General features: G+C 49.6%; 2 protein-coding genes across 2 annotated transcripts; both read left to right on the top strand.

The window, feature by feature from the left end:
- The first annotated feature begins 1,951 nt into the window (after nt 1-1,951).
- Nucleotides 1,952-8,836, top strand: Ech1 (enoyl-CoA hydratase 1). The gene is made up of 8 exons (XM_032894037.1): nt 1,952-2,073; nt 2,594-2,798; nt 2,905-2,993; nt 6,408-6,532; nt 6,615-7,933; nt 8,025-8,096; nt 8,332-8,482; nt 8,621-8,836. The coding sequence occupies exons 1-5, from the start codon at nt 2,022-2,024 to the stop codon at nt 6,666-6,668; spliced, it is 525 nt and encodes a 174-aa protein (XP_032749928.1). The 5' UTR covers nt 1,952-2,021; the 3' UTR covers nt 6,669-7,933; nt 8,025-8,096; nt 8,332-8,482; nt 8,621-8,836.
- A 2,910-nt stretch (nt 8,837-11,746) lies between these two features.
- Nucleotides 11,747-19,612, top strand: Lgals4 (galectin 4). The gene is made up of 10 exons (XM_032894032.1): nt 11,747-11,878; nt 12,101-12,189; nt 13,417-13,621; nt 15,680-15,820; nt 18,309-18,335; nt 18,439-18,477; nt 18,606-18,635; nt 18,898-18,986; nt 19,155-19,317; nt 19,395-19,612. The coding sequence occupies exons 1-10, from the start codon at nt 11,834-11,836 to the stop codon at nt 19,539-19,541; spliced, it is 975 nt and encodes a 324-aa protein (XP_032749923.1). The 5' UTR covers nt 11,747-11,833; the 3' UTR covers nt 19,542-19,612.
- Nucleotides 19,613-20,618: the final 1,006 nt, after the last annotated feature.

Here is a 20,618-nt window from a genome sequence, read left to right as displayed (position 1 = left end):
ACTCCATGTTTACCACCCACAATTACTTTTTTTTACTTTTTTTTCCGGAGCTGGGGACCGAACCCCACAATTACTTTCTTATACCAGTCAAATGATGCACATCTGACTGAATAAAAGGAAGACATGACCACTCCAAGGTGTGGCTGAGGTTTTGTGCATAGAAGGAAGGGGGCAGACAAAGGCATCTGGAAGGGTCCAGAGCAGGGAAAGAAAGTAAGAAACTGAACAGTAGGGAGTTTCAGGAAGGGAGTTGCAAGTCAGGGAGGAGAGGACCAAGAGCTAACATGGTCAAAATGTCAGGGTTATATATAGGAGTCAGAAACTGGAAGGGGTTCCCAGAAGCTGGAGTTTAGGGTAGGGGGCTGGCTGAGACATACCCTGTGAACTGAGCCAGCTGGTGCTTTGGTTTGCTAATAACAGCACAGTTAGCTGTCCCAGGGTTTCTTTTGGACCTAATGTCGCAGCCTTTGTGTTGATAAGAGGCAACGATCTCCTCCCTAATTCCATAGCTGTATCAGGGTGTCCTTTCCAATCATCTTTTGGTCTCTGTATAGAATTTTCAGTTTTCCAATAAATACAGGATAAAAAAGCATTACTCCTGGTAGTTGCTAATCTGTCTCTTGTGGGGGAAAAAAATCTGCTTACCGCAGCTCTAAGTCTGGATAGCAGACAGCCCCTATTGTCCCACTGGCCCAGAGACATCTGTTCACCCTCTTGGTAAACACCTCCCTAAGGAGCACATTTAGACGGTATTTTATGCTCTTGGGTAATACTTTTTCAGGCTTTTTTTTTTTTTTTTGTACGTCTGTTTTTAAAATATAGCCTTTTGCCAGGTGGTGGTGGTGACACGTGCCTTTAATATCAGCACTGGCGAGGCAGAAGCAGATCTCTATAAATTCAAGGCCAGCCTGGTCTACAGAGTTCCATGATAGAGCTACTACACAGAAACCCTGTCTAGAAACAAACGCATTTTTATTTCTAATTTTTATTTATTTAGTTTTTTGTTTTGTTGTGTTTTTTTGTTTTGTTTTGTTTTGTTTTGTTTTCTGGAGACAGGGTCTCTGCTATGTAGAAGAGGCTTGTCTTCAGCTCACAGAGATCTGCCACCTGCCTGTCTCTTGAGTGCTAGGATTAAAGGTATGAGGCATTGTTTTGAACTTCCTTGGGTTCTTTTCAGAGCCAATGTTGCCAGGTATGATGACGCATACTACCCCTTCTCAGGAGGCAGAAGGAGGAGGATCCTCGCAAGTTCCAGGCCAACCCTGGTTTTATATAGAACTTATATAAAAAAGGGAGAAGAGGGGGTTGGGGATTTGGCTCAGTGGTAGAGCGCTTGCCTAGGAAGGTCCTGGGTTCGGTCCCCAGCCCGAAAAAGAAAAAAAAAAAAAAAAAAAGGAGAAGGGGCTAGGCTATGGGCTATGTTCGGTGTTAAGTGCTTGCTGCTGCCTCAGTCCCCTCGCAGCACAAAACAGAGTGGGCGTTAGAGCCATTTACTCCTTCCTGCCTACGCACTTATAAATGTCCCGTAACCTTGAATCAGTAACTTCCCCGGTCCAGAAGCCAACTTCTTAAGTACCTCCTTCTGGCAGTAGGGGAATAAAAACTGCTTGAATCTGGCCAGTCTGTATCCTAGCAACTTTTTTGTGCCATATCCTGGCAAGGACTGTAGATTGCTAAGCTGCTGCCATTAAGTCCTTGACTATTTCAGTTGTCTGTATTTTTGTTGTTCCAGCGCAGCGTTGTGATGAACTTTATACACAATTTTCCAACAGCACTGTGAAATATTTTCTCAGGCAAGCTTCCCACTGGGCCAAAGGTTTAAACAACGTCTTAAGCACATGAGACAGGAGGGAGTGCTATTTTCGTTTGCCCTTAGTAAAGATGGCGAACTAGGTGGGGCCTCGCTGCTAAAGGGCGGTGGCTGCGGTGGCTTCCGTGCCCTTGACCAACATGGCGAACATTTGTGCCCGCCCCCTGTGTTTTTCTTCGCTAGAAGGTCTCGCAGCGTCAGAGCTCCAGAGATGGCTACCGCGATGACAGTTTCCAGCAAACTCCGCGGCCTGCTGATGCAGCGTGAGTTACCTCTTAATCCGTGGGGGCCCGTTGTTGTGTCATCGCTCGTTATAGCGGCAATAAGACGGGAAGTCTACCCGGGTCACTTTAAACTCAGGAGTCCCTGTGTAGTTTAATGAAAGTATAAATTTTTTTAGGTTTCTCTTCCAACCTGCATTCTTTGTCCCCAAGCTTGGGTCATTTCCACAAACAAGGGTCCAACATAGTCTCAGACTGAAACCACTCATAAGCAACATCCTAATCTTTTTTGGTTTGGTTTGGTTTTGGTTTTTCAAGACAGGGTTTCTCTGTGTAGCCCTGGCTATCCTGGAACTCTCTCTGCAGACCAGGCTGGCCTCGAACTCAGATCGGACTGCCTCTGCTTCCCAAATGCTGGGATAAAGCGTGTGCACCACCTTGCATACCCTAATCTTAAAAGCTATGTTTGGTCATGCCAGTGCCTCTAGGGAGCTTGTGTTGTAGTCACTAGGAGCATATTCTGTTAAAGTGTCCCATTTTAGGCTCTTCCTTCTCTCCTCAGAGCTGAGAGGTACCAGCCAGCTGTACTTCAACGTCAGCCTTCGATCTCTGAGCTCCTCTGCACAAGAGGCGTCCAAAAGAACCCCTGAAGAAGTCTCAGACCACAACTACGAGTCTATTCAAGTAACATCTGCCCAGAAGCATGTTCTGCATGTACAACTAAACCGGCCGGAGAAGAGGAATGCCATGAACAGGGCTTTCTGGAGGTCTGGCCTGCAAACTCATAAGCTTATCTGCTATAGTAGGCAGAGGTGGGCAGAGACAGAGGCTTCCCATTCCAGATATAACCCTTTACTTCTTGTGCCTCCGCAGGGAGTTGGTGGAATGCTTCCAAAAGATATCTAAAGACTCCGACTGTCGGGCTGTTGTGGTCTCTGGTGCAGGAAAGATGTTCACTTCAGGTACTTCTCTCCCTGCTGGCCCCCTCGTCCTCGTGGAGCAGCCATGCTGCTGTTTTTCTTTGCGGATATTATTCCCTTACTCTTGCTTTTTGCATTTTTTTTTCTTCCCTGGCTGGCCCGGCACTCTATTTAAACTAGGCTACTCTAGAAGTTGAAGTAATCTTCCTCCCTCAGCTTCTTCTTTTTTTTTTTCCTTTTCTCTTTTTCGGAGCTGGGGACCGAACCCAGGGCCTTGTGCTTGCTAGGCAAGCGCTCTACCACTGAGCTAAATCCCCAACCCCCTTCCCTCAGCTTCTTAAATGTTGAATGCTGGGTTTACAAACGTGTCTCAATGCTTTGGCCTCCTCCTTTTGTTTCTAGAAGGAAACAAAAATACCAGGCTGGTGGAATGTACCTTTAATCCCAGAACTGGAGAGGTAGAGCAAGTGGATCTCTATGAGTTCAAGGCCACCCTGGACTACGAAGCCATATCCAAGACAGCCAGGGCTACATTTAGAGGTCCTGTCTAGAAAAACCAAGAAGAAAACAATTACATTTATTTTATTTGCATATACATGCACACATGTGCAATAGTCAGATGACATCTTTTGGGAGTTGGTTCTCTTCCTTCCCCATGATCAAGCTCTGCTGGTTGCCCAGCCCTGCTTGGCTACAAGCCTTCAAACACCTTTTCCTGCTGAGCCATCTTGCTGGCCCTGTAGTGGTTCTCAATGAGAGTTTTTGTTTTAAGATTTATTACTTTTGGGGTTGGGGATTTGGCTCAGTGGTAGGAGCGCTTGCCTAGGAAGCACAAGGCCCTGGGTTCGGCCCCCAGCTCCGAAAAAAAGAAACAAAAAAAAAAAAAAAAAAAAGATTTATTACTTTTAACTATGTGTCTGTATCCATATGACCATCTCTATACACATGAGTGCAGGTACCCACAGAAGTCAGAGAGGTCGATCCTCCTAGGGCTGGAGTAACAGGTGGGCTGTGATTAGTCTGACATGGTGGCTGGAATTCAAAGCCTGTCTGCTGTAAGAGTACACGGACTCTCGTTGTCCCTCAGTGGGTTTTGTTTGTCTTGTTTTCTGAGACAGGGTTTCTCTGTGTAATCTTGGCTGTCTAGGAACTCCATCTGTAGACCAAGTTCAGGCTGGCCTCGAACTCAGAGATCTGTCTGCCACTGCCTCCTGACCACTGGGATTAAATGCTTGCGCCACCATGCTCAACATTTTTTGTTGTTTGTTTTATTTATTTTTTTCTTTTTTTTTCGGAGCTGGGGACCGAACCCAGGGCCTTGCGCTTGCTAGGCAAGCGCTCTACCACTGAGCTAAATCCCCAACCCCCCCTGTTGTTTTTTTTAAAGTCTAATTTAAAACATTCACCAGTGTGTGTACTCAGGCGTTGGCACAAAACCCAGAATTCCCTCCCCACCACAAATTCAAATATAACTGGACAGAACCTGATAGGATACTGAAGTTGGATTGCCACAGTAGATCTGTAACCTTGGATGAGACTCTGGGACTCTCAAAGCCTACAGAGGTGTCAGCCAAGTGTGTTACATGCACAGGTTTTCCCGCAATGACTCAGCACACGGCGCTGACTTCTGCTTATACCCCTACAAACGTGGAAGTTACCCCGCTGCCCTTTCTCCTCTTTGACCCCTGACTCTGTCTCCATTTGTTAGCATGGCTTGTTTCCCCAGTCTCTGTTTTCTGTGAAACCCACCCCATGTTTTTGATTTTTGTTTTTATTTTATGTGCATTGGTGTTTTATGTGCCTGTGTGAGGGCATTAGATCCCCTGGAACTGGAGCTACAGACAGTTGTGAGCTGCTACGTGGGTGCTGGGAATTGAACCCGGATCCTCTGGAAGAGCAACTGGTACTCTTAACCACTGAGCCATCCTCTCTCCAGCCCCTACCCAGTGATTTTTTTTTTTTTTAACTTGAGGGGTTTTTTTGTTTTTTTTTGGAGTCTTCAGATTTATTTTTTTTTTTTTTTTTTTTTCGGAGCTGGGGACCGAACCCAGGGCCTTGCGCTTGCTAGGCAAGCGCTCTACCACTGAGCTAAATCCCCAACCCCAAGTCTTCAGATTTCTAGTTGGTTCTTTGTGATGAGGCCTTAATGTAGCCCAGGCTAGCCTTGATTTTCTAGATCCTCCTGCCTTGACCTGCTGTCCTGCCTACCTCTTATTCTTTTTTTTTTTTTTTTTACATTTTTGCACATGTGTGTGAGTGTGCATTTGCACATGCATGCACATGGATGAAGGTACCAGCCCAAGATTGATGTCCTGTGTCTTTCTTTTTAAATAATTTATTTATTTTTACTCTATGTAAATTGGTGAGTTGACTGCACGTATGTCTGTGTCAGATCCCCTAGAAACTGGAGTTACGGGCAGTTTGAGCTGCCGTGTGGGAGCTGGAATTTGAACCCAGATCATGAAAGAGCAGGCAGTGCTTTTAACTGCTGAGCCATCTCTCCAGCCTTGAGGGCTCAAATCTTTTATTGTTTGTTTGTTTGAGACAAGGTTTCTCTGTGTTTTTCCCTGGCTGTCCTGGCACTTGCTCTGTAGACCAGGCTGGCCTCGAACACACAGAGATCCACCTGCCTCTGCCTCCTGAGTGCTGGGATGAAAGGCTTGGAACACCAAGCCAGGCTTTCTGTTTGTTTTTATTTAGATTGTTTTGTTTTTTTTTTAAACACATTGAAGATGTGTTATTCAAATACAGGGCTTCTGTATTCTAGGCCTGCACCACCACAGGCCGGGCAGTGGGGGGTTCTGGGTAGGGGCTCCACCACAGCTACAGACCAGCTAAGACTTTTACATTTATTCTGCATGGGTTGGGAGACAAGGGTTCACAGGCTCCCCCAGCTATGTGTGGGAACAGCTTACCATTCATGGAGAATGGGGGTTGGGGATTTAGCTCAGTGGTAGAGCGCTTGCCTAGCAAGCGCAAGGCCCTGGGTTCAGTCCCCAGCTCTGACAAAAAAGAAAAAGAAAAAAAAAAAAAAAAACAAAGAAACAAAAAAAACACCATTCATGGAGAATGTCTGATTGAAAAAGTCTATAGCTAGTCTTAGGAATGCCAATATTCCCAGCATTGGGGAAGCTGAGGCTGGAGACTCTGTAGATTGAGGTTAGCCTAGGCTACACAGGGAAACCTTGTCTTAATATATATATATATATATATATATAGATAGATAGATAGATAGATAGATAGATAGATAGATATAGATATAGATACAGATATAGATATAGATATAGATATATAGATATATAGATATATAGATATTGCCGGATAGGAAATCCCTGATACCTCCTAGACCTTTGCGAGTTTCTTTTCTGCTGTGGTGATGTTTTGTTTGGATCCACAGCTTCTGGGTTCTGAGTGGGGCCATGAAAGCTATGTAGCCTCTCATCCCCTTCTCACCAGGTATTGACCTCATGGACATGGCGTCAGACATCCTGCAGCCCCCAGGAGACGATGTGGCCCGCATAGCCTGGTACCTCCGTGACCTCATCAGCCGATACCAGAAGACCTTCACTGTCATTGAGAAGGTGACTCTTAGAGCTGGGCAGCATCCCTTCTGCCTACCCCTTCTCTGCCAACTTTGATGACAGCTCTCCTTTTCCATTCCAGTGCCCCAAGCCGGTGATCGCTGCAATTCAAGGAGGCTGCATTGGTGGAGGTTAGTCTGTAGCATCCGCCACCCTTCAGGGGCCACCCCTCAGGGACCAACCTGTGGTGAGGCTGCTACCCCACCACTCCTGCCAGTGGCCCCAGCTCAGCTGGTGCTAATCAGACTTGTTCCCGTGTTTTGGGAGGACAGATTGGTTCCTATCATCATCATGTATTGTCCCTGGCCTTTTCCTCCCAGGTGTGGATCTCATTTCTGCCTGTGACATTCGCTACTGCACTCAGGACGCTTTCTTCCAGGTCAAGGTGAGACAGACGTCTCCTGAGCTCCTGCTCTCTGGAACCCCCATAGTGCTAGGCAGCCTCAGGCTAGTGCAGAGCAGAGACAGTGTGGACCAAGGCTGTTGGTTCTGAGGGCTTCCTGGAAGAAGGTCCGTCGAATCAAATACATCCAGACCAAGGCAGGCACAGAGAGGCACCGCTTGTAGTCTCGGCACCTGAGAGGCTGGGATAGCCTGGGCTATTGCATGAGTAGTGAGCACTAGGACTGTTTTTCCTGTCACTGTGATCAAATACTTGAAAAAGCAACTTATCAGAGAAGGGTTTTACTGTAGCCCAGGGTTCGAGGTATAGTCAGTCCATCATGGGGAGGGGTGCATGGCGTCAGGGCAGCAGGACCTTAAAGCACCTGGTCACATCACTCTGCGGTCAGAAGAGATCAGTGAAGGCTGGTACTCCACCCTCTCTACCCCCACAATCCCACCCATGCAGATGCACCAATGAATGCAGCAAGGCAGCACCTCGCAGGCATGCATAGAGGCTGGTCTCCAGACACTGTTAGGTGTGCAAGCACTAGCCACCACACAGCCCAACCTGAGCCACATAGGGAGACCGAGTCAGAAAGGTGGGCATGAAGGAGAGAAAGCTCTGAGCTGCCTCTGCCCAGCACCAAAAGGGGGAGGTAGGCTTATTTGTACAGGATGCCATCATGGGCACTCTCATGAATGACCTAGTGGTCTGTACATAGAGACAGAGCTGGGACTGCCACAGGCTCTGCTGAAGAGGGTAGGGGGTGGAATGGAGCCCAGGATTCTGGAAAGGGTCTTGTGAGCAGGCTGGAGGGCCAGGTGGCAAGCGCATCTTGAGATCGGCTGAGCTGGAGGGTGCTTAAGGCAATGAGTAATGCCTGGAGCTCGCGTGGGAGCTCGCATGGGAAGCGACAGGCAAACACTGCTAAGTGTTTCCCTCTAGGAGGTGGATGTGGGCCTGGCTGCTGATGTAGGAACGCTGCAGCGACTGCCCAAGGTCATTGGGAATCGGAGGTGAGAGGGGTAACCCGGGAGGAGGGGTCAGCCCAGCCCCTCCCAGACCCAGGATGACAGGGTCTTCTGATCTGCTCTCCCCATTCTACAGCCTGGTCAACGAGCTGACCTTCACCGCCCGCAAGATGATGGCTGACGAGGCCCTGGACAGTGGGCTGGTCAGGTAGGCTGATGGCAAGGAAGTACACAGGGCCATCCAAGCCAGGTTGGGGTTCTATGGTGCCCTGTATCCTCACTCCAGATACCAGACGGCATTGCTGGAGTGCCCGTTTCTTCCTCCGAGCCTCACGATATGGTTCAGCCCTTTGGTTGGGGTTTTCCATTTTTCTCTGGGAGGCCACCTGGTCATCCACAAGGCATGGGGAGGGTGTCCCCCTCACCTAATCCTTCCCTGGCAGCCGCGTGTTCCCAGATAAGGACGTCATGCTGAATGCAGCCTTTGCCCTGGCGGCCGATATTTCCAGCAAGAGCCCTGTGGCTGTGCAGGGGTCAAAAATCAATTTAATCTACTCCCGAGACCATTCTGTGGACGAGAGCCTTGACTATATGGTAAGGCCCTGCCTACACCAATTATGGCCCACCCTTGTCTGCGGTGATCAGCTGTTTGGCTTAGGTAGGGGGGAGAATCTGCGCATGCGCGCACTTCTGATTGGTGTCCTGCCGGTCTTTCCCACGCCCTTGATCTAGGCCACTTGGAACATGAGCATGCTGCAGACCCAGGACATCATCAAGTCAGTCCAGGCAGCCATGGAGAAGAAGGACTCAAAAAGCATCACCTTCTCCAAGCTCTGAGTGCCTTCCTGACCCTGGTCCCCTCAGTGCCTCCTCCCGGTGTATAACTTTATGACTTAGTACTTCAGTTCCCGGGGCCTTATCTTCACTGTGAACAATAAAGTCTGTACACAGCCGGGTGTCTTTACTGCAGTGGGTGGGGCTCAGAGGCGCTGGCTCCAGGGAGGGCAGCTGAGAAGGCAGGGAGGCCGGGTCAAGAGGAAGTGTGCGAGGAACAGAGTTGGCCAAAGGCTGAAAGGAACATCTGTTCCCTGTGCCTGTCCTTGTGTGGGCTGTGTCACTGCATAGCACGGTAGGGCCGTAGAGTTGAGCTGACTTCACTGCTACCAATCCCGAGCCAACCAGTTCATTTCGTTCTCCTTTTTCTTTCCTTCCAAGAGCAGTAAGCGCTCTTAATTGACCCCTTTGCCATCTCTACAGCCCCTCTCAGATAAGCCGGGTTTTGTTCCTTATTAGTGTGTGTGTGTGTGTGTGTGTGTGTGTGTGTGTGTGTGTGTGTGTGTGTGTGTGTGTGTGTGTGTGTGTGTTTGGGAGGAAGTTCGTTCTCTTTCCACCACCACATGGATCTTTGGAGAGCCTTTACCCGTTTAGCCACCTATCTGCCCCTCTCCCACTAGGTTTTTAGACACAGTCTCATGCAGACAAGCCCGTGGTGTGTGTGTGTGTGTGTGTGTGTGTGTGTGTGTGTGTGTGTGTGTGTGTGTGTGTGTGAGAGAGAGAGAGAGAGAGAGAGAGAGAGAGAGAAAGTTGGTTCTCTTTCCACCACATGGGTCATTGGGTTAAACTTGGTGGCAGGTGTCTTCTTTACCTGTTAAGCCACCTAGCCACCCCTCCTCAGCTCCCCCTTTAATATGATTTTATTTTTAGATACAGTCTCATGCAGACAAGTCTGACCTGGAACTCTGTGTATAGCTCAGAATGACCCTGGACTCCTATTTGCAGATGTGCATCACCACATCTGGCCAGTTGCTTTTTTTCCCCCTGTGTTTGTTTTCTTATCCATGACTTATGTTTGGAATGAGTGTAAGAGATCAAACATTTACTCAGTGTTTTCTGTACACCGAATATGGAGTCATGTGGTAGACATTTATTAACTTGGGGAGCCTCTTGCTCCTTCCTTCCTTGCGTTGGTGGGGTTGGACCTCAGGACCCCAGACATGTCAGGCAAGTGGAGACCTCTGCGCTCTAGCCCAGCCTGCCCTTTCCTCGGGTTTTTGCCTGATTGTCCGCATGTGTGCCTCCACCTCCGGCGGTGTTCCCGAGGACCCCCCAACCCTGTTTGGCTTTTGTCTGATTTTCTCGATGGGTGTTTTCACCTGTTTGTGTGTGCAGCACATGGTGCACCACCCACAGGGGCCAGAAAAGGCTGTTGGGTCCCTGGAACTGAAGTGACAGATGCTTGTGAGCCACGTGGGTCTGGGATGCAACCCAGGTCTCTTAGAAGGGCTCTTAACTGCCGAGCCACCTCTCAGCCCTGACTTTTTTTTTTTTTTTTTTTTTTTTTTTTTTTTTTTTTGAGACAGGTTTCTCGGGTTGGGGATTTGACTCAGAGGTGGAGCGCTTACCTAGCAACCGCAAGGCCCGGGGTTCGGTCCCCAGCTCCGAAAAAGAGAAAAAAAAAAAAAAAAAAGAAAAAGAAAAGAGACAGGTTTCTCTGTGTATCCCTGGCTGTCCTGGAACTCACTCTGTAGACCAGGCTGGCCTTGGTCTCAGAGATCTGCCTGCCTCTGCCTCCTGAGTGCTGGGATTAAAGGCGCATGTGCCATCACCACCCAGCTTCTCTTTCCTTTTTTCCTTTTCTTTTCTCTTTTCCCCTTCTTCCTTCCTTCCTTCCTTCCCCTGAGACAGGGTTTTTTTACATAGCCTTGGTTGTTCCCTGTTAAGCTACCTAGCTGCCCCTCTCCGGTTTGAGGCTGCAGAGGTTGAAGCCTCAAACTCTGCCTTCTTCTGTCTTCTAAATGCTAGAATTGAAGTCCTCGTCACTGTGCCCAGAAATTTTTTTTTAAGGCGGAGTCTTGTTCTGCAGACCAGGCCACCCCTGTGCATGCAAGTAATTCTGCCTCTGCCTCCCAAGTGTTGGGATTACTGTAGTGTAAGGGCCACCAGCAGCCAGCCACCACTTCCCACTCACCTCTTCTCTCAGGGTAAGCTATCAGTCCAGACTCTGAGGATGGCCTATGTCCCAGCACCCGGCTACCAGCCCACCTACAATTCCATGAGATGCCCACCTGAGCCCACACCTCCTCTTACTCAAATCTCAATTGTTGTTGGGTTTTTATTTGTTTTGGGACAGGATCTCAGGCAGCCCGGTCTGACCTTGAATTCACTGTAATGAGGAGGCTCATCCGGGAACATCCTGGTTGGTTAGGGGAGCTTGGACCCAGGCACGCATCAGCGTACTCTGTAGTGCTGGATATGAAAGTCCAGGATTTCCTGCAGGCCACAAAAAACATTCTACCAACTAAGCTAACATCAAACTGGCAGCAATTCCCCTGTCTCAGCCATCCATGTGCTGGATTATGAATCGGGTCCCCAGTGTGACCGACCACTGCCTGCATTCATTTCAAAGATCTGTGATGTGGTTACTACCATTTCTTCCACACTACCAATGGGCAGAGGGAGAGAAAGGAGATGAGGACTCTGCATAGCCAGGAAGTGGCAATGGCAGTACTGGAACTCAGAACCCGTGGCCCCAGCTGTGTGTGCTCTAAGCCCCTGTTATACAGTGTGTGGGGTCAGGAGGCACCTGCCGTTTATCCTGCCTCTATTGCCCACCTGTTCAGACATTCCTGGAGCCTAGCCCCTGCCCTGCCCACTTGATTCACCCTCCCTCTGCCAACAGTCCTTGGGGCAGGGTTTTATGGTTCTGATAAAGTCTTGCAAGGGCAAAGTCCAGAAATACTTCCTCCTTTTCTGGGCCCTAGGAGAGCCAGCATCCTTGCTGCCAAGATGGGAGGCAAGGGCGGGCCCTAGAGGTCCTCACCAGAGAGACCTCATGAACTCTCTCCCCTGTCAGCCACTCCCTCTAGTATAAGGGCCACCAGCAGCCAGCCACCACTTCCCACACATCTCTTCTCTCAGGATAAGCTATCGGTCCAGACTCTCAAGATGGCCTATGTCCCAGCACCCGGCTACCAGCCCACCTACAATCCGGTGAGACGTCCCCCTGAGCCCACATCTCCTCTTCCCCAAAACCTCATTTTCTCATTTTCTCCTTTTGCTATGCTGGGCAAGTATTTTTCTACTGATCCGTATCCTTAGAACTATCCCAAGTTTCTTCTCCCCTGCCTAAGGGACTGAGGGTCTCTGGGGTGTGAGAAAAGGGCTGCGACAGGCAGGCAATCTCTGAGGCTCTTCAACTGGTCCCATCTACAGACGCTGCCCTACAAGAGGCCCATCCCAGGTGGCCTCAGTGTCGGAATGTCCATTTACATCCAAGGAATAGCCAAAGACAACATGAAACGGTGAGACAGTCCCTGACCCCCTTCCCCACCCACCCCCAGGGAGGGGCCTTCGCCTTCCCTAACTCTGGTGCCAGGCAGATTCCAGCCTTCGCGGTGTTCCTCTGGTTGCTCGTGGGGTACCGATGGCCTATGGGGACAGAAATGAACAGGGAGACCTGAACCTCAGAAGCAGATGAAGGAAGGGAGAAATAGAAGGCTAGTAGACTAAGGGCTGTGTGGGTCATATCAAGATCGGCCAAGAGGAGTGAGGAAGGGGTAACTATGAGACATGGCCCCATGGCTGGGACAATACCCTGAAGTGACAGATCTGAGAGCGAATCTGTCACAAGCTCAGAGCCATGCCCTGAAGTCACTTCCCCCCTCCCCCCTGGGAGGTATACTCAGCCACTGTGTGATTCAAGATTGCTACTGAACATCTCTGGACTTCAGTCTCCCATCTGTACAATGGGATGATTGTCAGGTTTCAGTGTGCAAAAGAACGATTCCTCTAAGGCTTGGCTTTTTCCATGGTTCCGCCTGGTATACATGTGTTCAGAGCATATATGTACATGTGTGTGCATGCATGCATACATGTGTGTGCCAGCCAGAGGTGTCTTTCTCCGGCACCATGTGTATCATCCACCTTTGTGTTTGTGGGGGGGGGCACACATGTGTGTAGGTGCATATGTGTGCACATGTGTGTATGTGCGGGTGTGTGTGCCCATGTGCGTGCGTGCACGTGTGTGTGTGTGTGTGTGTGTGTGTGTGTGTGTGTGTGTGTGTGTGCGGGGGGAGGCCAGAGGTCAACTTCAGGTGTCATCTCAATTGTCTTTGTTTTTTTGTTTGGTTTGGTTTGTTTCTGAGGCAGTGGTCTCACTATGTAGCCCAGGCTAGCCACACCATGCCTAGTACTAGGAGCAGAGAGGGTTGGGGCAAAGACCCTTACCCTCTCAGGTGATGCACACCAGTAATCCCAACACTTTGGAGACTAAGGCAGGAAGATCACAAGAGGCTAGCCTGGGCTACATCATCATGCACCCCCCCCCCAATGAAGAAAGCAAGAAAAGAAAGATAGGAGTCCAATTTGCCCTGATCATCAAAGAGACTCTGGGGAGATGAGAAAGAGAGGTAGAGAGGAGGGGTGGCCATAAGCAGGGTGACTCTAGGACAGGATGAAGTCAGGGCTCCCTACTGAAGGCCCCATGCACTGGCAGGCAGCGGTTCGAACCACCTCTTATATCCCACCAGGTTCCACGTGAACTTTGCTGTGGGGCAGGATGAGGGGGCAGATATTGCTTTCCACTTCAACCCCCGCTTTGATGGCTGGGACAAGGTGGTCTTCAACACGATGCAAAGCGGACAGTGGGGCAAGGAAGAGAAGAAGAAGAGCATGCCTTTCCAAAAGGGCCACCACTTCGAGCTGGTGTTCATGGTCATGTCTGAGCACTACAAGGTCTGAGCCCTCTCTGTCCCTCCCTGCAGCCCCACTGCCTACAGCACCCCTGCCTGCAGCTCTCCCTCCCCAAAGCCCCACCCCTGCAGCCCTCCCCTCCCTGAAGCCCCCCCTCCTGAAACCCCCATGCCTGCAGCTCTCTGCAGCCCCCTCCCAGCATCCCTCCCAGCAGCCCTCCTTCCCTGTAGCCTCCCCCACTCCCTGTCTTCCACTCTTATCCTCGGCTGCCCTGGTGGATGGATTCTAGAACCTTGGGCATACTAGGCAGATGCAAAATGATGATCAGATGCCCTCATAACTAAGCTGCGGCCCTAGCTGCCTTTTTATTTTATATTCTTTATGTATCCTCTTTAAATTCTTTATTATTATCACTCATTCCATTCATTTACATCTCAAATGATATCCCACTTCCCAGTTATCCCTCCACAAACCCCCATCTCATATCCACCCTCTCCCCCTTCCCCTTTGTCTCTATGAGAGTCTCCCCACCCACACACCCTTTTCCCTCCCACCCCTCCAGCATCCCCCCACGCTGGGGCATCAAACCTCTTCTTCTTCTTCTTCTTCTTCTTCTTCTTTTTTTTTTTAGATTTATTCATTTATTATATATAAGTACCCTGTAGCTGTCTTCAGACACACCAGAAGAGGGCATCGGATCTCTTTACAGATGGTTGTGAGCCACCATGTGGTTGCTGGGAATTGAACTCAGGACCTCTGGAAGAGCAGTCGGAGCTCTTAACCACTGAGCCATCTCTCCAGCCCCCAAACCTCTCTTCTTATATTCTTTAAATATTCTCTATATAGGCCCGGCTCTCCTGGAACTCATTCTATAGACAAGGCTGGCCTTGAACTCATAGAGGTCCACCTGCCTCTGCCTCATGAGTGCTGGAATTAAAGTCTTGCCTGGCTCTCCTGACTTTTTGCAGAGAATGCCAGGATCTAATTCAAGTTGTCAGACTTTGTGCAGAGAGCTTTTAGCTCCTGAGCCATCTTGCCGGCCCTCTAGGCATTTTTTTTTTAAACTTTAATTGAAGATTTCACTTGTTAGTCCAAACTGTCCTGGGCTTTGGTCGTCTCCTGCTGAGCCTTCTGAGTGCTGAAACTGCAGGCCTGTACACCACATTCAGCTTGAGAGCGGCTTGTTGGTGTCACCAGACCCAGCACTTAGCACACAGGAAATCCTCAGTCCCACAGGAGTGGCTCCAGATCCATGTCTGACACATGGACCAATGAGCAGACGCCTGGTGACATAAAGTACAGCAGCAGGCGGCCTCCAGCCTGACATAAACCTCTGACTACACGGCCCGGTTGCCATCCTTTTAACAAACTCAGATAGGATCGACCCTCATTTCATGGAAGGTTTTAAATAAAAGTTCAGAAAGGTAAAGTAACTTACCTGAGGTCACACAGCCAGGACCATGCCAGAGCCAGACCTTACAGCCAAGTTATTTTGTGCAGATACAAACCCTCCGGCCTGATTCCATTCTTCCTGACTAAAGTCTCCCTTCTTTCTCACCTACCACTGTGAGCTGACTTTGTACTTCGGTTTGACCTCTCCTTCCTGAGTCCCCCCACCCCAAATTCCTGCTGGTGAGGTGCTCCTAGAACCCAACAAATACATTGGACTTCAAATCAAAAAGATCTCTTAGGGATGGGGAACTGGCTCAGTCAGTAAGGTGCTGGCTGTGAGCTTGACTTTCATCCCTACCACCCACATAATGAGCTGGGTGTGGTGCATTGCCTGTAATCCAAGTTCAGGGAGGCAGGGACAGGAGGCTCCATGGGGCTGGCACGGGGCAGCCTAGCCTACTTGACAACGGCCAGGCTCCGTGAGAGACCCAAGTAAAGAACCAAGGTAAACAGATGGTACCCAGGCACAACACTCACAACTGACTGCTGGCCTCCAGGTCAATGTGCACGCATGTGCACCTGCACATATACGAACACACACGCCCACGAGTACGCACTAAATAAACGAATACAATACCACTTCTGTTTCCCCACAGTTTCTTGCCAGCCGTGGTTGCTGAGGTCTGACACCCTGTCTCTGCCCTCCAGGTCGTGGTAAATGGAACTCCCTTCTACGAATACGGGCACCGGTTGCCCCTACAGATGGTCACCCACCTGCAAGTGGATGGGGACCTGGAACTTCAGTCAATCAACTTCCTTGGGGGCCAACCTGCTGCATCCCAATATCCGGTATGAACTGTCTCCTCACGTGTCTCCCTGACCTATTCCCACATTCGTCAGGTCTCTGCTTCCACTCCTAGTCCCTTTAGTGAATGGGCCCAGGGACCCTGTGGTAACCAAGACAGTCCACCAGAAAGATAGACACCTGACCAGACAGACATGGTCAAGACCACCGTGGGCTGTGTGCAGGTAGAGAGAAGGTCGGGATGCAGACAAGGAGGCTCAGGCAGAGGGTTAGTCTCAGGGAAAGGGTTACCAAGGTGTTCTGAACGGCCAAAGGAAGGATCTGACCCAGGCAAGGAGGACTTCCTGGAGGAGGAAGGGCTGAGTAAACTGAGTCAGAGAGTGAGATAAGGAAAGGCAAGCAGATAAAGTGGGAAGAGTTTAGCAAACGAAGTCAGGACAGGTTACCTAACACATTGGTCACCCAGGGAACGCAAAGCCACAGTGACTCGCTGCTGTGTTTCCGTCGTCAGGTCGTAATGGAATCATGTGACCTGTCGGCAGGCAGATGGGCTAGCATGGCTGCCATATGGCTGTTCAGGGTGTAATCTGATGCAATCACCTTGGAAATTGGCCAACAGAACTAGATCTGAGTGCCAAGAAAACATAGGACCCAGTGTCCTAGAAGGGCCACACCCAGGTACGAAGCCTGCAGAGAGCCTCGAATGCACACCACTTCCAAACGTCTCAGGCTGAAGCTTACCTAATGGTGGGGCATCTGCCTACAGTGCCCCATTGAGGGCCTGGGGGGCCTGGCTCAGCTATAGTAAGGTAACTCAGGGTGAGGGATGAGTTCCTGAGTTCCTTTAATACCAATCCACTCACCCACAAAAGCCAGAAAGTCAAAACTGTCAGCCTGGGGGCTGGAGAGGCGGAAGTGAAGAGTAGGTAAAATGTCTGGTGGTGGTGACGCACACCTTTGATCCCAGTGCTGGAGCACTAGAGGTAGGTGGATCTCTGCGAGTTCAAGGCCAGCCTAGTCTACATAATGCCTCCCAGGACAGCCAGCCCTAAGTAGTGAGACCCTGTTTTGAATACACCAGAAGGATCTGGGTCCGGGGGTCACAGATGTGGACTTAGGCACGCACACGAAAACTTAGTAAATAAATATTTCAAGAATAAAAATGACCAGCCTGTACTTCAACAAGTCAATGAATCAAAACGATGAATTTATCACCCGGATAAAGGAGAGAAGGAACAAGTTACAGCCACACAGGAGTGGGGGCGGGGGAGTGCTGATCCAAATGTGGAGTTTAGCCCAGTGTGGTGACTATTGCCTGTAATCCCCACCTCGGGAGGCTGAGGTAGAAGTGCACTGCAAGGAGACCAGCCTGAGCCACGTTATCAACACACTGACATTTGTGTTTGTATGAGCGGGGGGGGACGACAGATTAATGGATGGACTGAGAGCTTTCAGAATAGGAGTTAATTAAAAAGAGGAGAGGGGCTGGGGATTTAGCTCAGTGGTTAGAGCGCTTACCTAGGAAGCGCAAGGCCCTGGTTGGTCCCCAGCTCAAAAAAAAAAAAAAAAAAAAAAAAAAAAAAAAAAAAAAAAAAAAGGAGAACACAGAGAAAGTAAAGATGAGGATGATGAACCTGGCGGTGGGGCAGCACACCTTTAATCCCAGCACTCTGAAGGCAGAAGCAGGTGGATCTGTGAGTTCGAGGCCAGCCTGCTACAGAGTAAGTTCCAGGACAGCCAGGGCTACACAGAAAAATCTTGACTCAAAAAGCCAAACCAGGGGTTGGGGATTTAGCTCAGTGGTAGAGCGCTTGCCTAGGAAGTGCAAGGCCCTGGGTTCGATCCCCAGCCCCAAAAAAAAAAAAAAAAAAAAAAAAAAGAACCAAAAAAAGCCAAACCAACCCAACCAACTAAATAAACCAACAACAAAAAAAGAGGAGGAGGAGAAGGGAAGGGGTTTCTAGACAGAAGAAATCAAAGGTACAGAAAGCTGGGGCTCCAAGAGAGATGGAGCCACAAAGACTAGAAAAGAGGGGCTGGAGAGATGGCTCAGCGATTTAGAGCACCGACTGCTCTTCCAGAGGTCCTGAGGTCAAATCCCAGCAACCACATGGTGGCTCACGACCATCTGTAATGGGATCTGATGCCCTCTTCTGGTGTCTGAGGACAGCGACAGTGTAGTCATATGCATAAGAGAGAAAAAAAGACTTGAAAAGCTGTGCGCAAAGACAGCAGAGAGCCTGGTAGACAGGAACTCGGGGTGACTCCCAGGACCCGACTTGCTCTAGGGTTGCGTATGTGAAGCAGGTGACTGGAGATAGGTGACAGAACCTTGGTCATCACAGGCCTAGAAAGAAGTACCAAGGCCTCCACTTACCCCTGAATTCCACTTTCTAAACTGATCCTAGGCGGGAAAATCCAGCAGGGGTCGTAGACCATGTCCCTGGCGGGGCGCCCAGAGATTGTCCTCAATACTTCCCAGTCTAGAATTATGGTCCCAGCCATGACCCCCTTCCCTCTTTGTACCCACAGGGAACCATGACTATTCCAGCTTATCCTGTAAGTACCTGCCAAGGGGCGGGCAGTTTCCCACAAGTTTGGGGGTAGTCAAAGGACCCCACATCCCCTCATCACTCTTCCCTTCTGTCTGTCCATCCCATAGAGTGCTGGGTACAACCCTCCACAGATGAACAGCCTGCCTGTAAGTGGGAAGGGCATGGTGGGCTTCTGGAGGGATGGGGACAATTTGGGATTGGGATAGGGACAGAGCCATGTTGGATAAGGTCTGTGTCAAATCTTACACAGTGGTACCCCTTTCTCCCTTCGCAGGTCATGGCGGGACCACCAGTCTTCAATCCGGTATGATGTTCCAAGGGCTAGTGTCTCTGGGGAGCAAGTTGAAGGAAGCAGAGACTATGGGGAGCCCAGAAAGGGTGGACTATATGTGGGGGAGGGTTTAGGGGGTGGGAGGAGAAGACGCAGCTGGTGGTCAGCATTCGGGAGGAGACATGGTTGGGGACAATTTGCAGGCAAAATGCTGCCTTTCTGTGAAGAAAATGTGCTCTTGTGTCCGGGTTCCCTCATCAGAGACTGAATGGGACCCCATGTTCTTTCTCTACAGCCTGTGCCATATGTGGGGACCCTGCAGGGGGGCCTTACAGCCCGAAGAACCATCATAATCAAGGGATATGTACTTCCTACAGCCAAGAAGTAAGCACCCAGGCTGAAGAGGGCGTCCTCCTCAGACCCAGGGCCTCATCTTCAGCCCTCCTCCCTCAGACCCAGGGGTTCAGCCTCAGCCCTCCTCCCTCAGACTCAAGGATTCAGGTCCCAGCTTTCTTCCCTTAGAGCCCCATTTAACATCTTATTTGTCTTCAGCCTTATCATCAACTTCAAGGTGGGGTCGACCGGAGACATAGCTTTTCACATGAACCCCCGCATAGGTGATTGTGTGGTTCGCAACAGCTGTATGAATGGCTCTTGGGGCTCCGAAGAGAGGAAGATAGCCTACAACCCGTTTGGCGCTGGGCAGTTCTTTGATGTGAGTCTGGGGGTCCTCTTCTCGGTTCCCACAACCGAGAAGGTCTGGCTGGACCTCATCTTTTCTCTCTCCTACAGCTGTCAATCCGGTGCGGCACAGATCGATTCAAGGTGTTTGCCAACGGCCAGCACCTTTTTGACTTCTCACATCGATTCCATGCATTCCAAAGGGTAGACTTGCTGGAGATCAAAGGCGACATCACCTTGTCCTATGTCCAGATCTGAGCTCCTCCTGGGGAAGGAAGCAGAGAGATACCCAAGTTCCATCTAATTCCCTAATAAAATGTTGAAGAGGGTCTCGTGTGTGAGTGTGTGTTTGTGTGTATGTATGTGTGTGTATGTTTGTGTATGTGTGAGTGTGTGTGTGATTGTATATGTGAGTGTGTGTGTATGTGTGATGTGTGTGTGTGTGCATGTGAGTGTGTGAGTGTGTGTGTGAGTGTGTGTGAGTGTGTGTGAGTGAGTGTGTATGTGAATGATTGAGTGTGTTTGAGTGTGTGTGAGTGTGTGTGAGTGTGTTGTGAGTGTTTGAGTGTGTGTGTGTGTGTGTGTGTGTGTGTGTGTGTGTGTGATTCATTCACCTCTCTTCCCACATCTCCTGTGGCCCTGGCTTCTATCTTGCACTGTTATTGGAGACGTGTGCCCCTCTTCCCTCCCACTACAGTCAATCGAGGTATGCACCACACCCTGACTTTATGTGTATCAACCCATTCACTCCTCACACCAAATTTCAAGAGTTAAGAGTTAAGAATTACTGTTATATTTGATCCATAACAGACGAGGAAACAGGTGTGTGGGGGGGAGACATTAAAGAAAAACAGTGTGGCAGTGCATCCTTTTAATCTCCACTTGGTAAGAGGAGGTAGAAGTTCAGAAGTTCATGATCATCCTTAGTTACATAGGTGTTAGGGGCTAGCCTGTGCTACATAAGACCCTGTTACAGAAATGAAGGGAGGGAAGAGAGGGGAAAGGGAGGGAGGAAGGAAAAAAGGGAAGAAGAAAAGCAGCAAATTGCTTGACTTGGCAATTTGCCTGTCTCAAAAACAAACAAAACAAAGCACACAGCTTTGAGACAAACTAACACATGACTGTGGCTTCAGTGATTGAAGCAGAAGGAATGAGCCTTCAGGGCTAGCCTGCTCTACACAGTGTAGCACTTGTCTCCAAAATTTTTTTTCTTTTTTTTTTTTTCTGCGTAGTGTCCTACAATCCCAACACATAGGAGGCTAAGCTGGTAGGATTACAGTCGCATTGAGGCTAGCATGAGCTAAAAGTAAAATCCTATCTCAGAATACAGAGAGG

This window comes from Rattus rattus, chromosome 2 (genome assembly GCF_011064425.1).
Source record: "Rattus rattus isolate New Zealand chromosome 2, Rrattus_CSIRO_v1, whole genome shotgun sequence".
NCBI lineage: Eukaryota > Metazoa > Chordata > Mammalia > Rodentia > Muridae > Rattus > Rattus rattus.
Note: the sequence above shows the minus strand (reverse complement) of the source record. Positions and strands in the feature narration are given on the sequence as shown.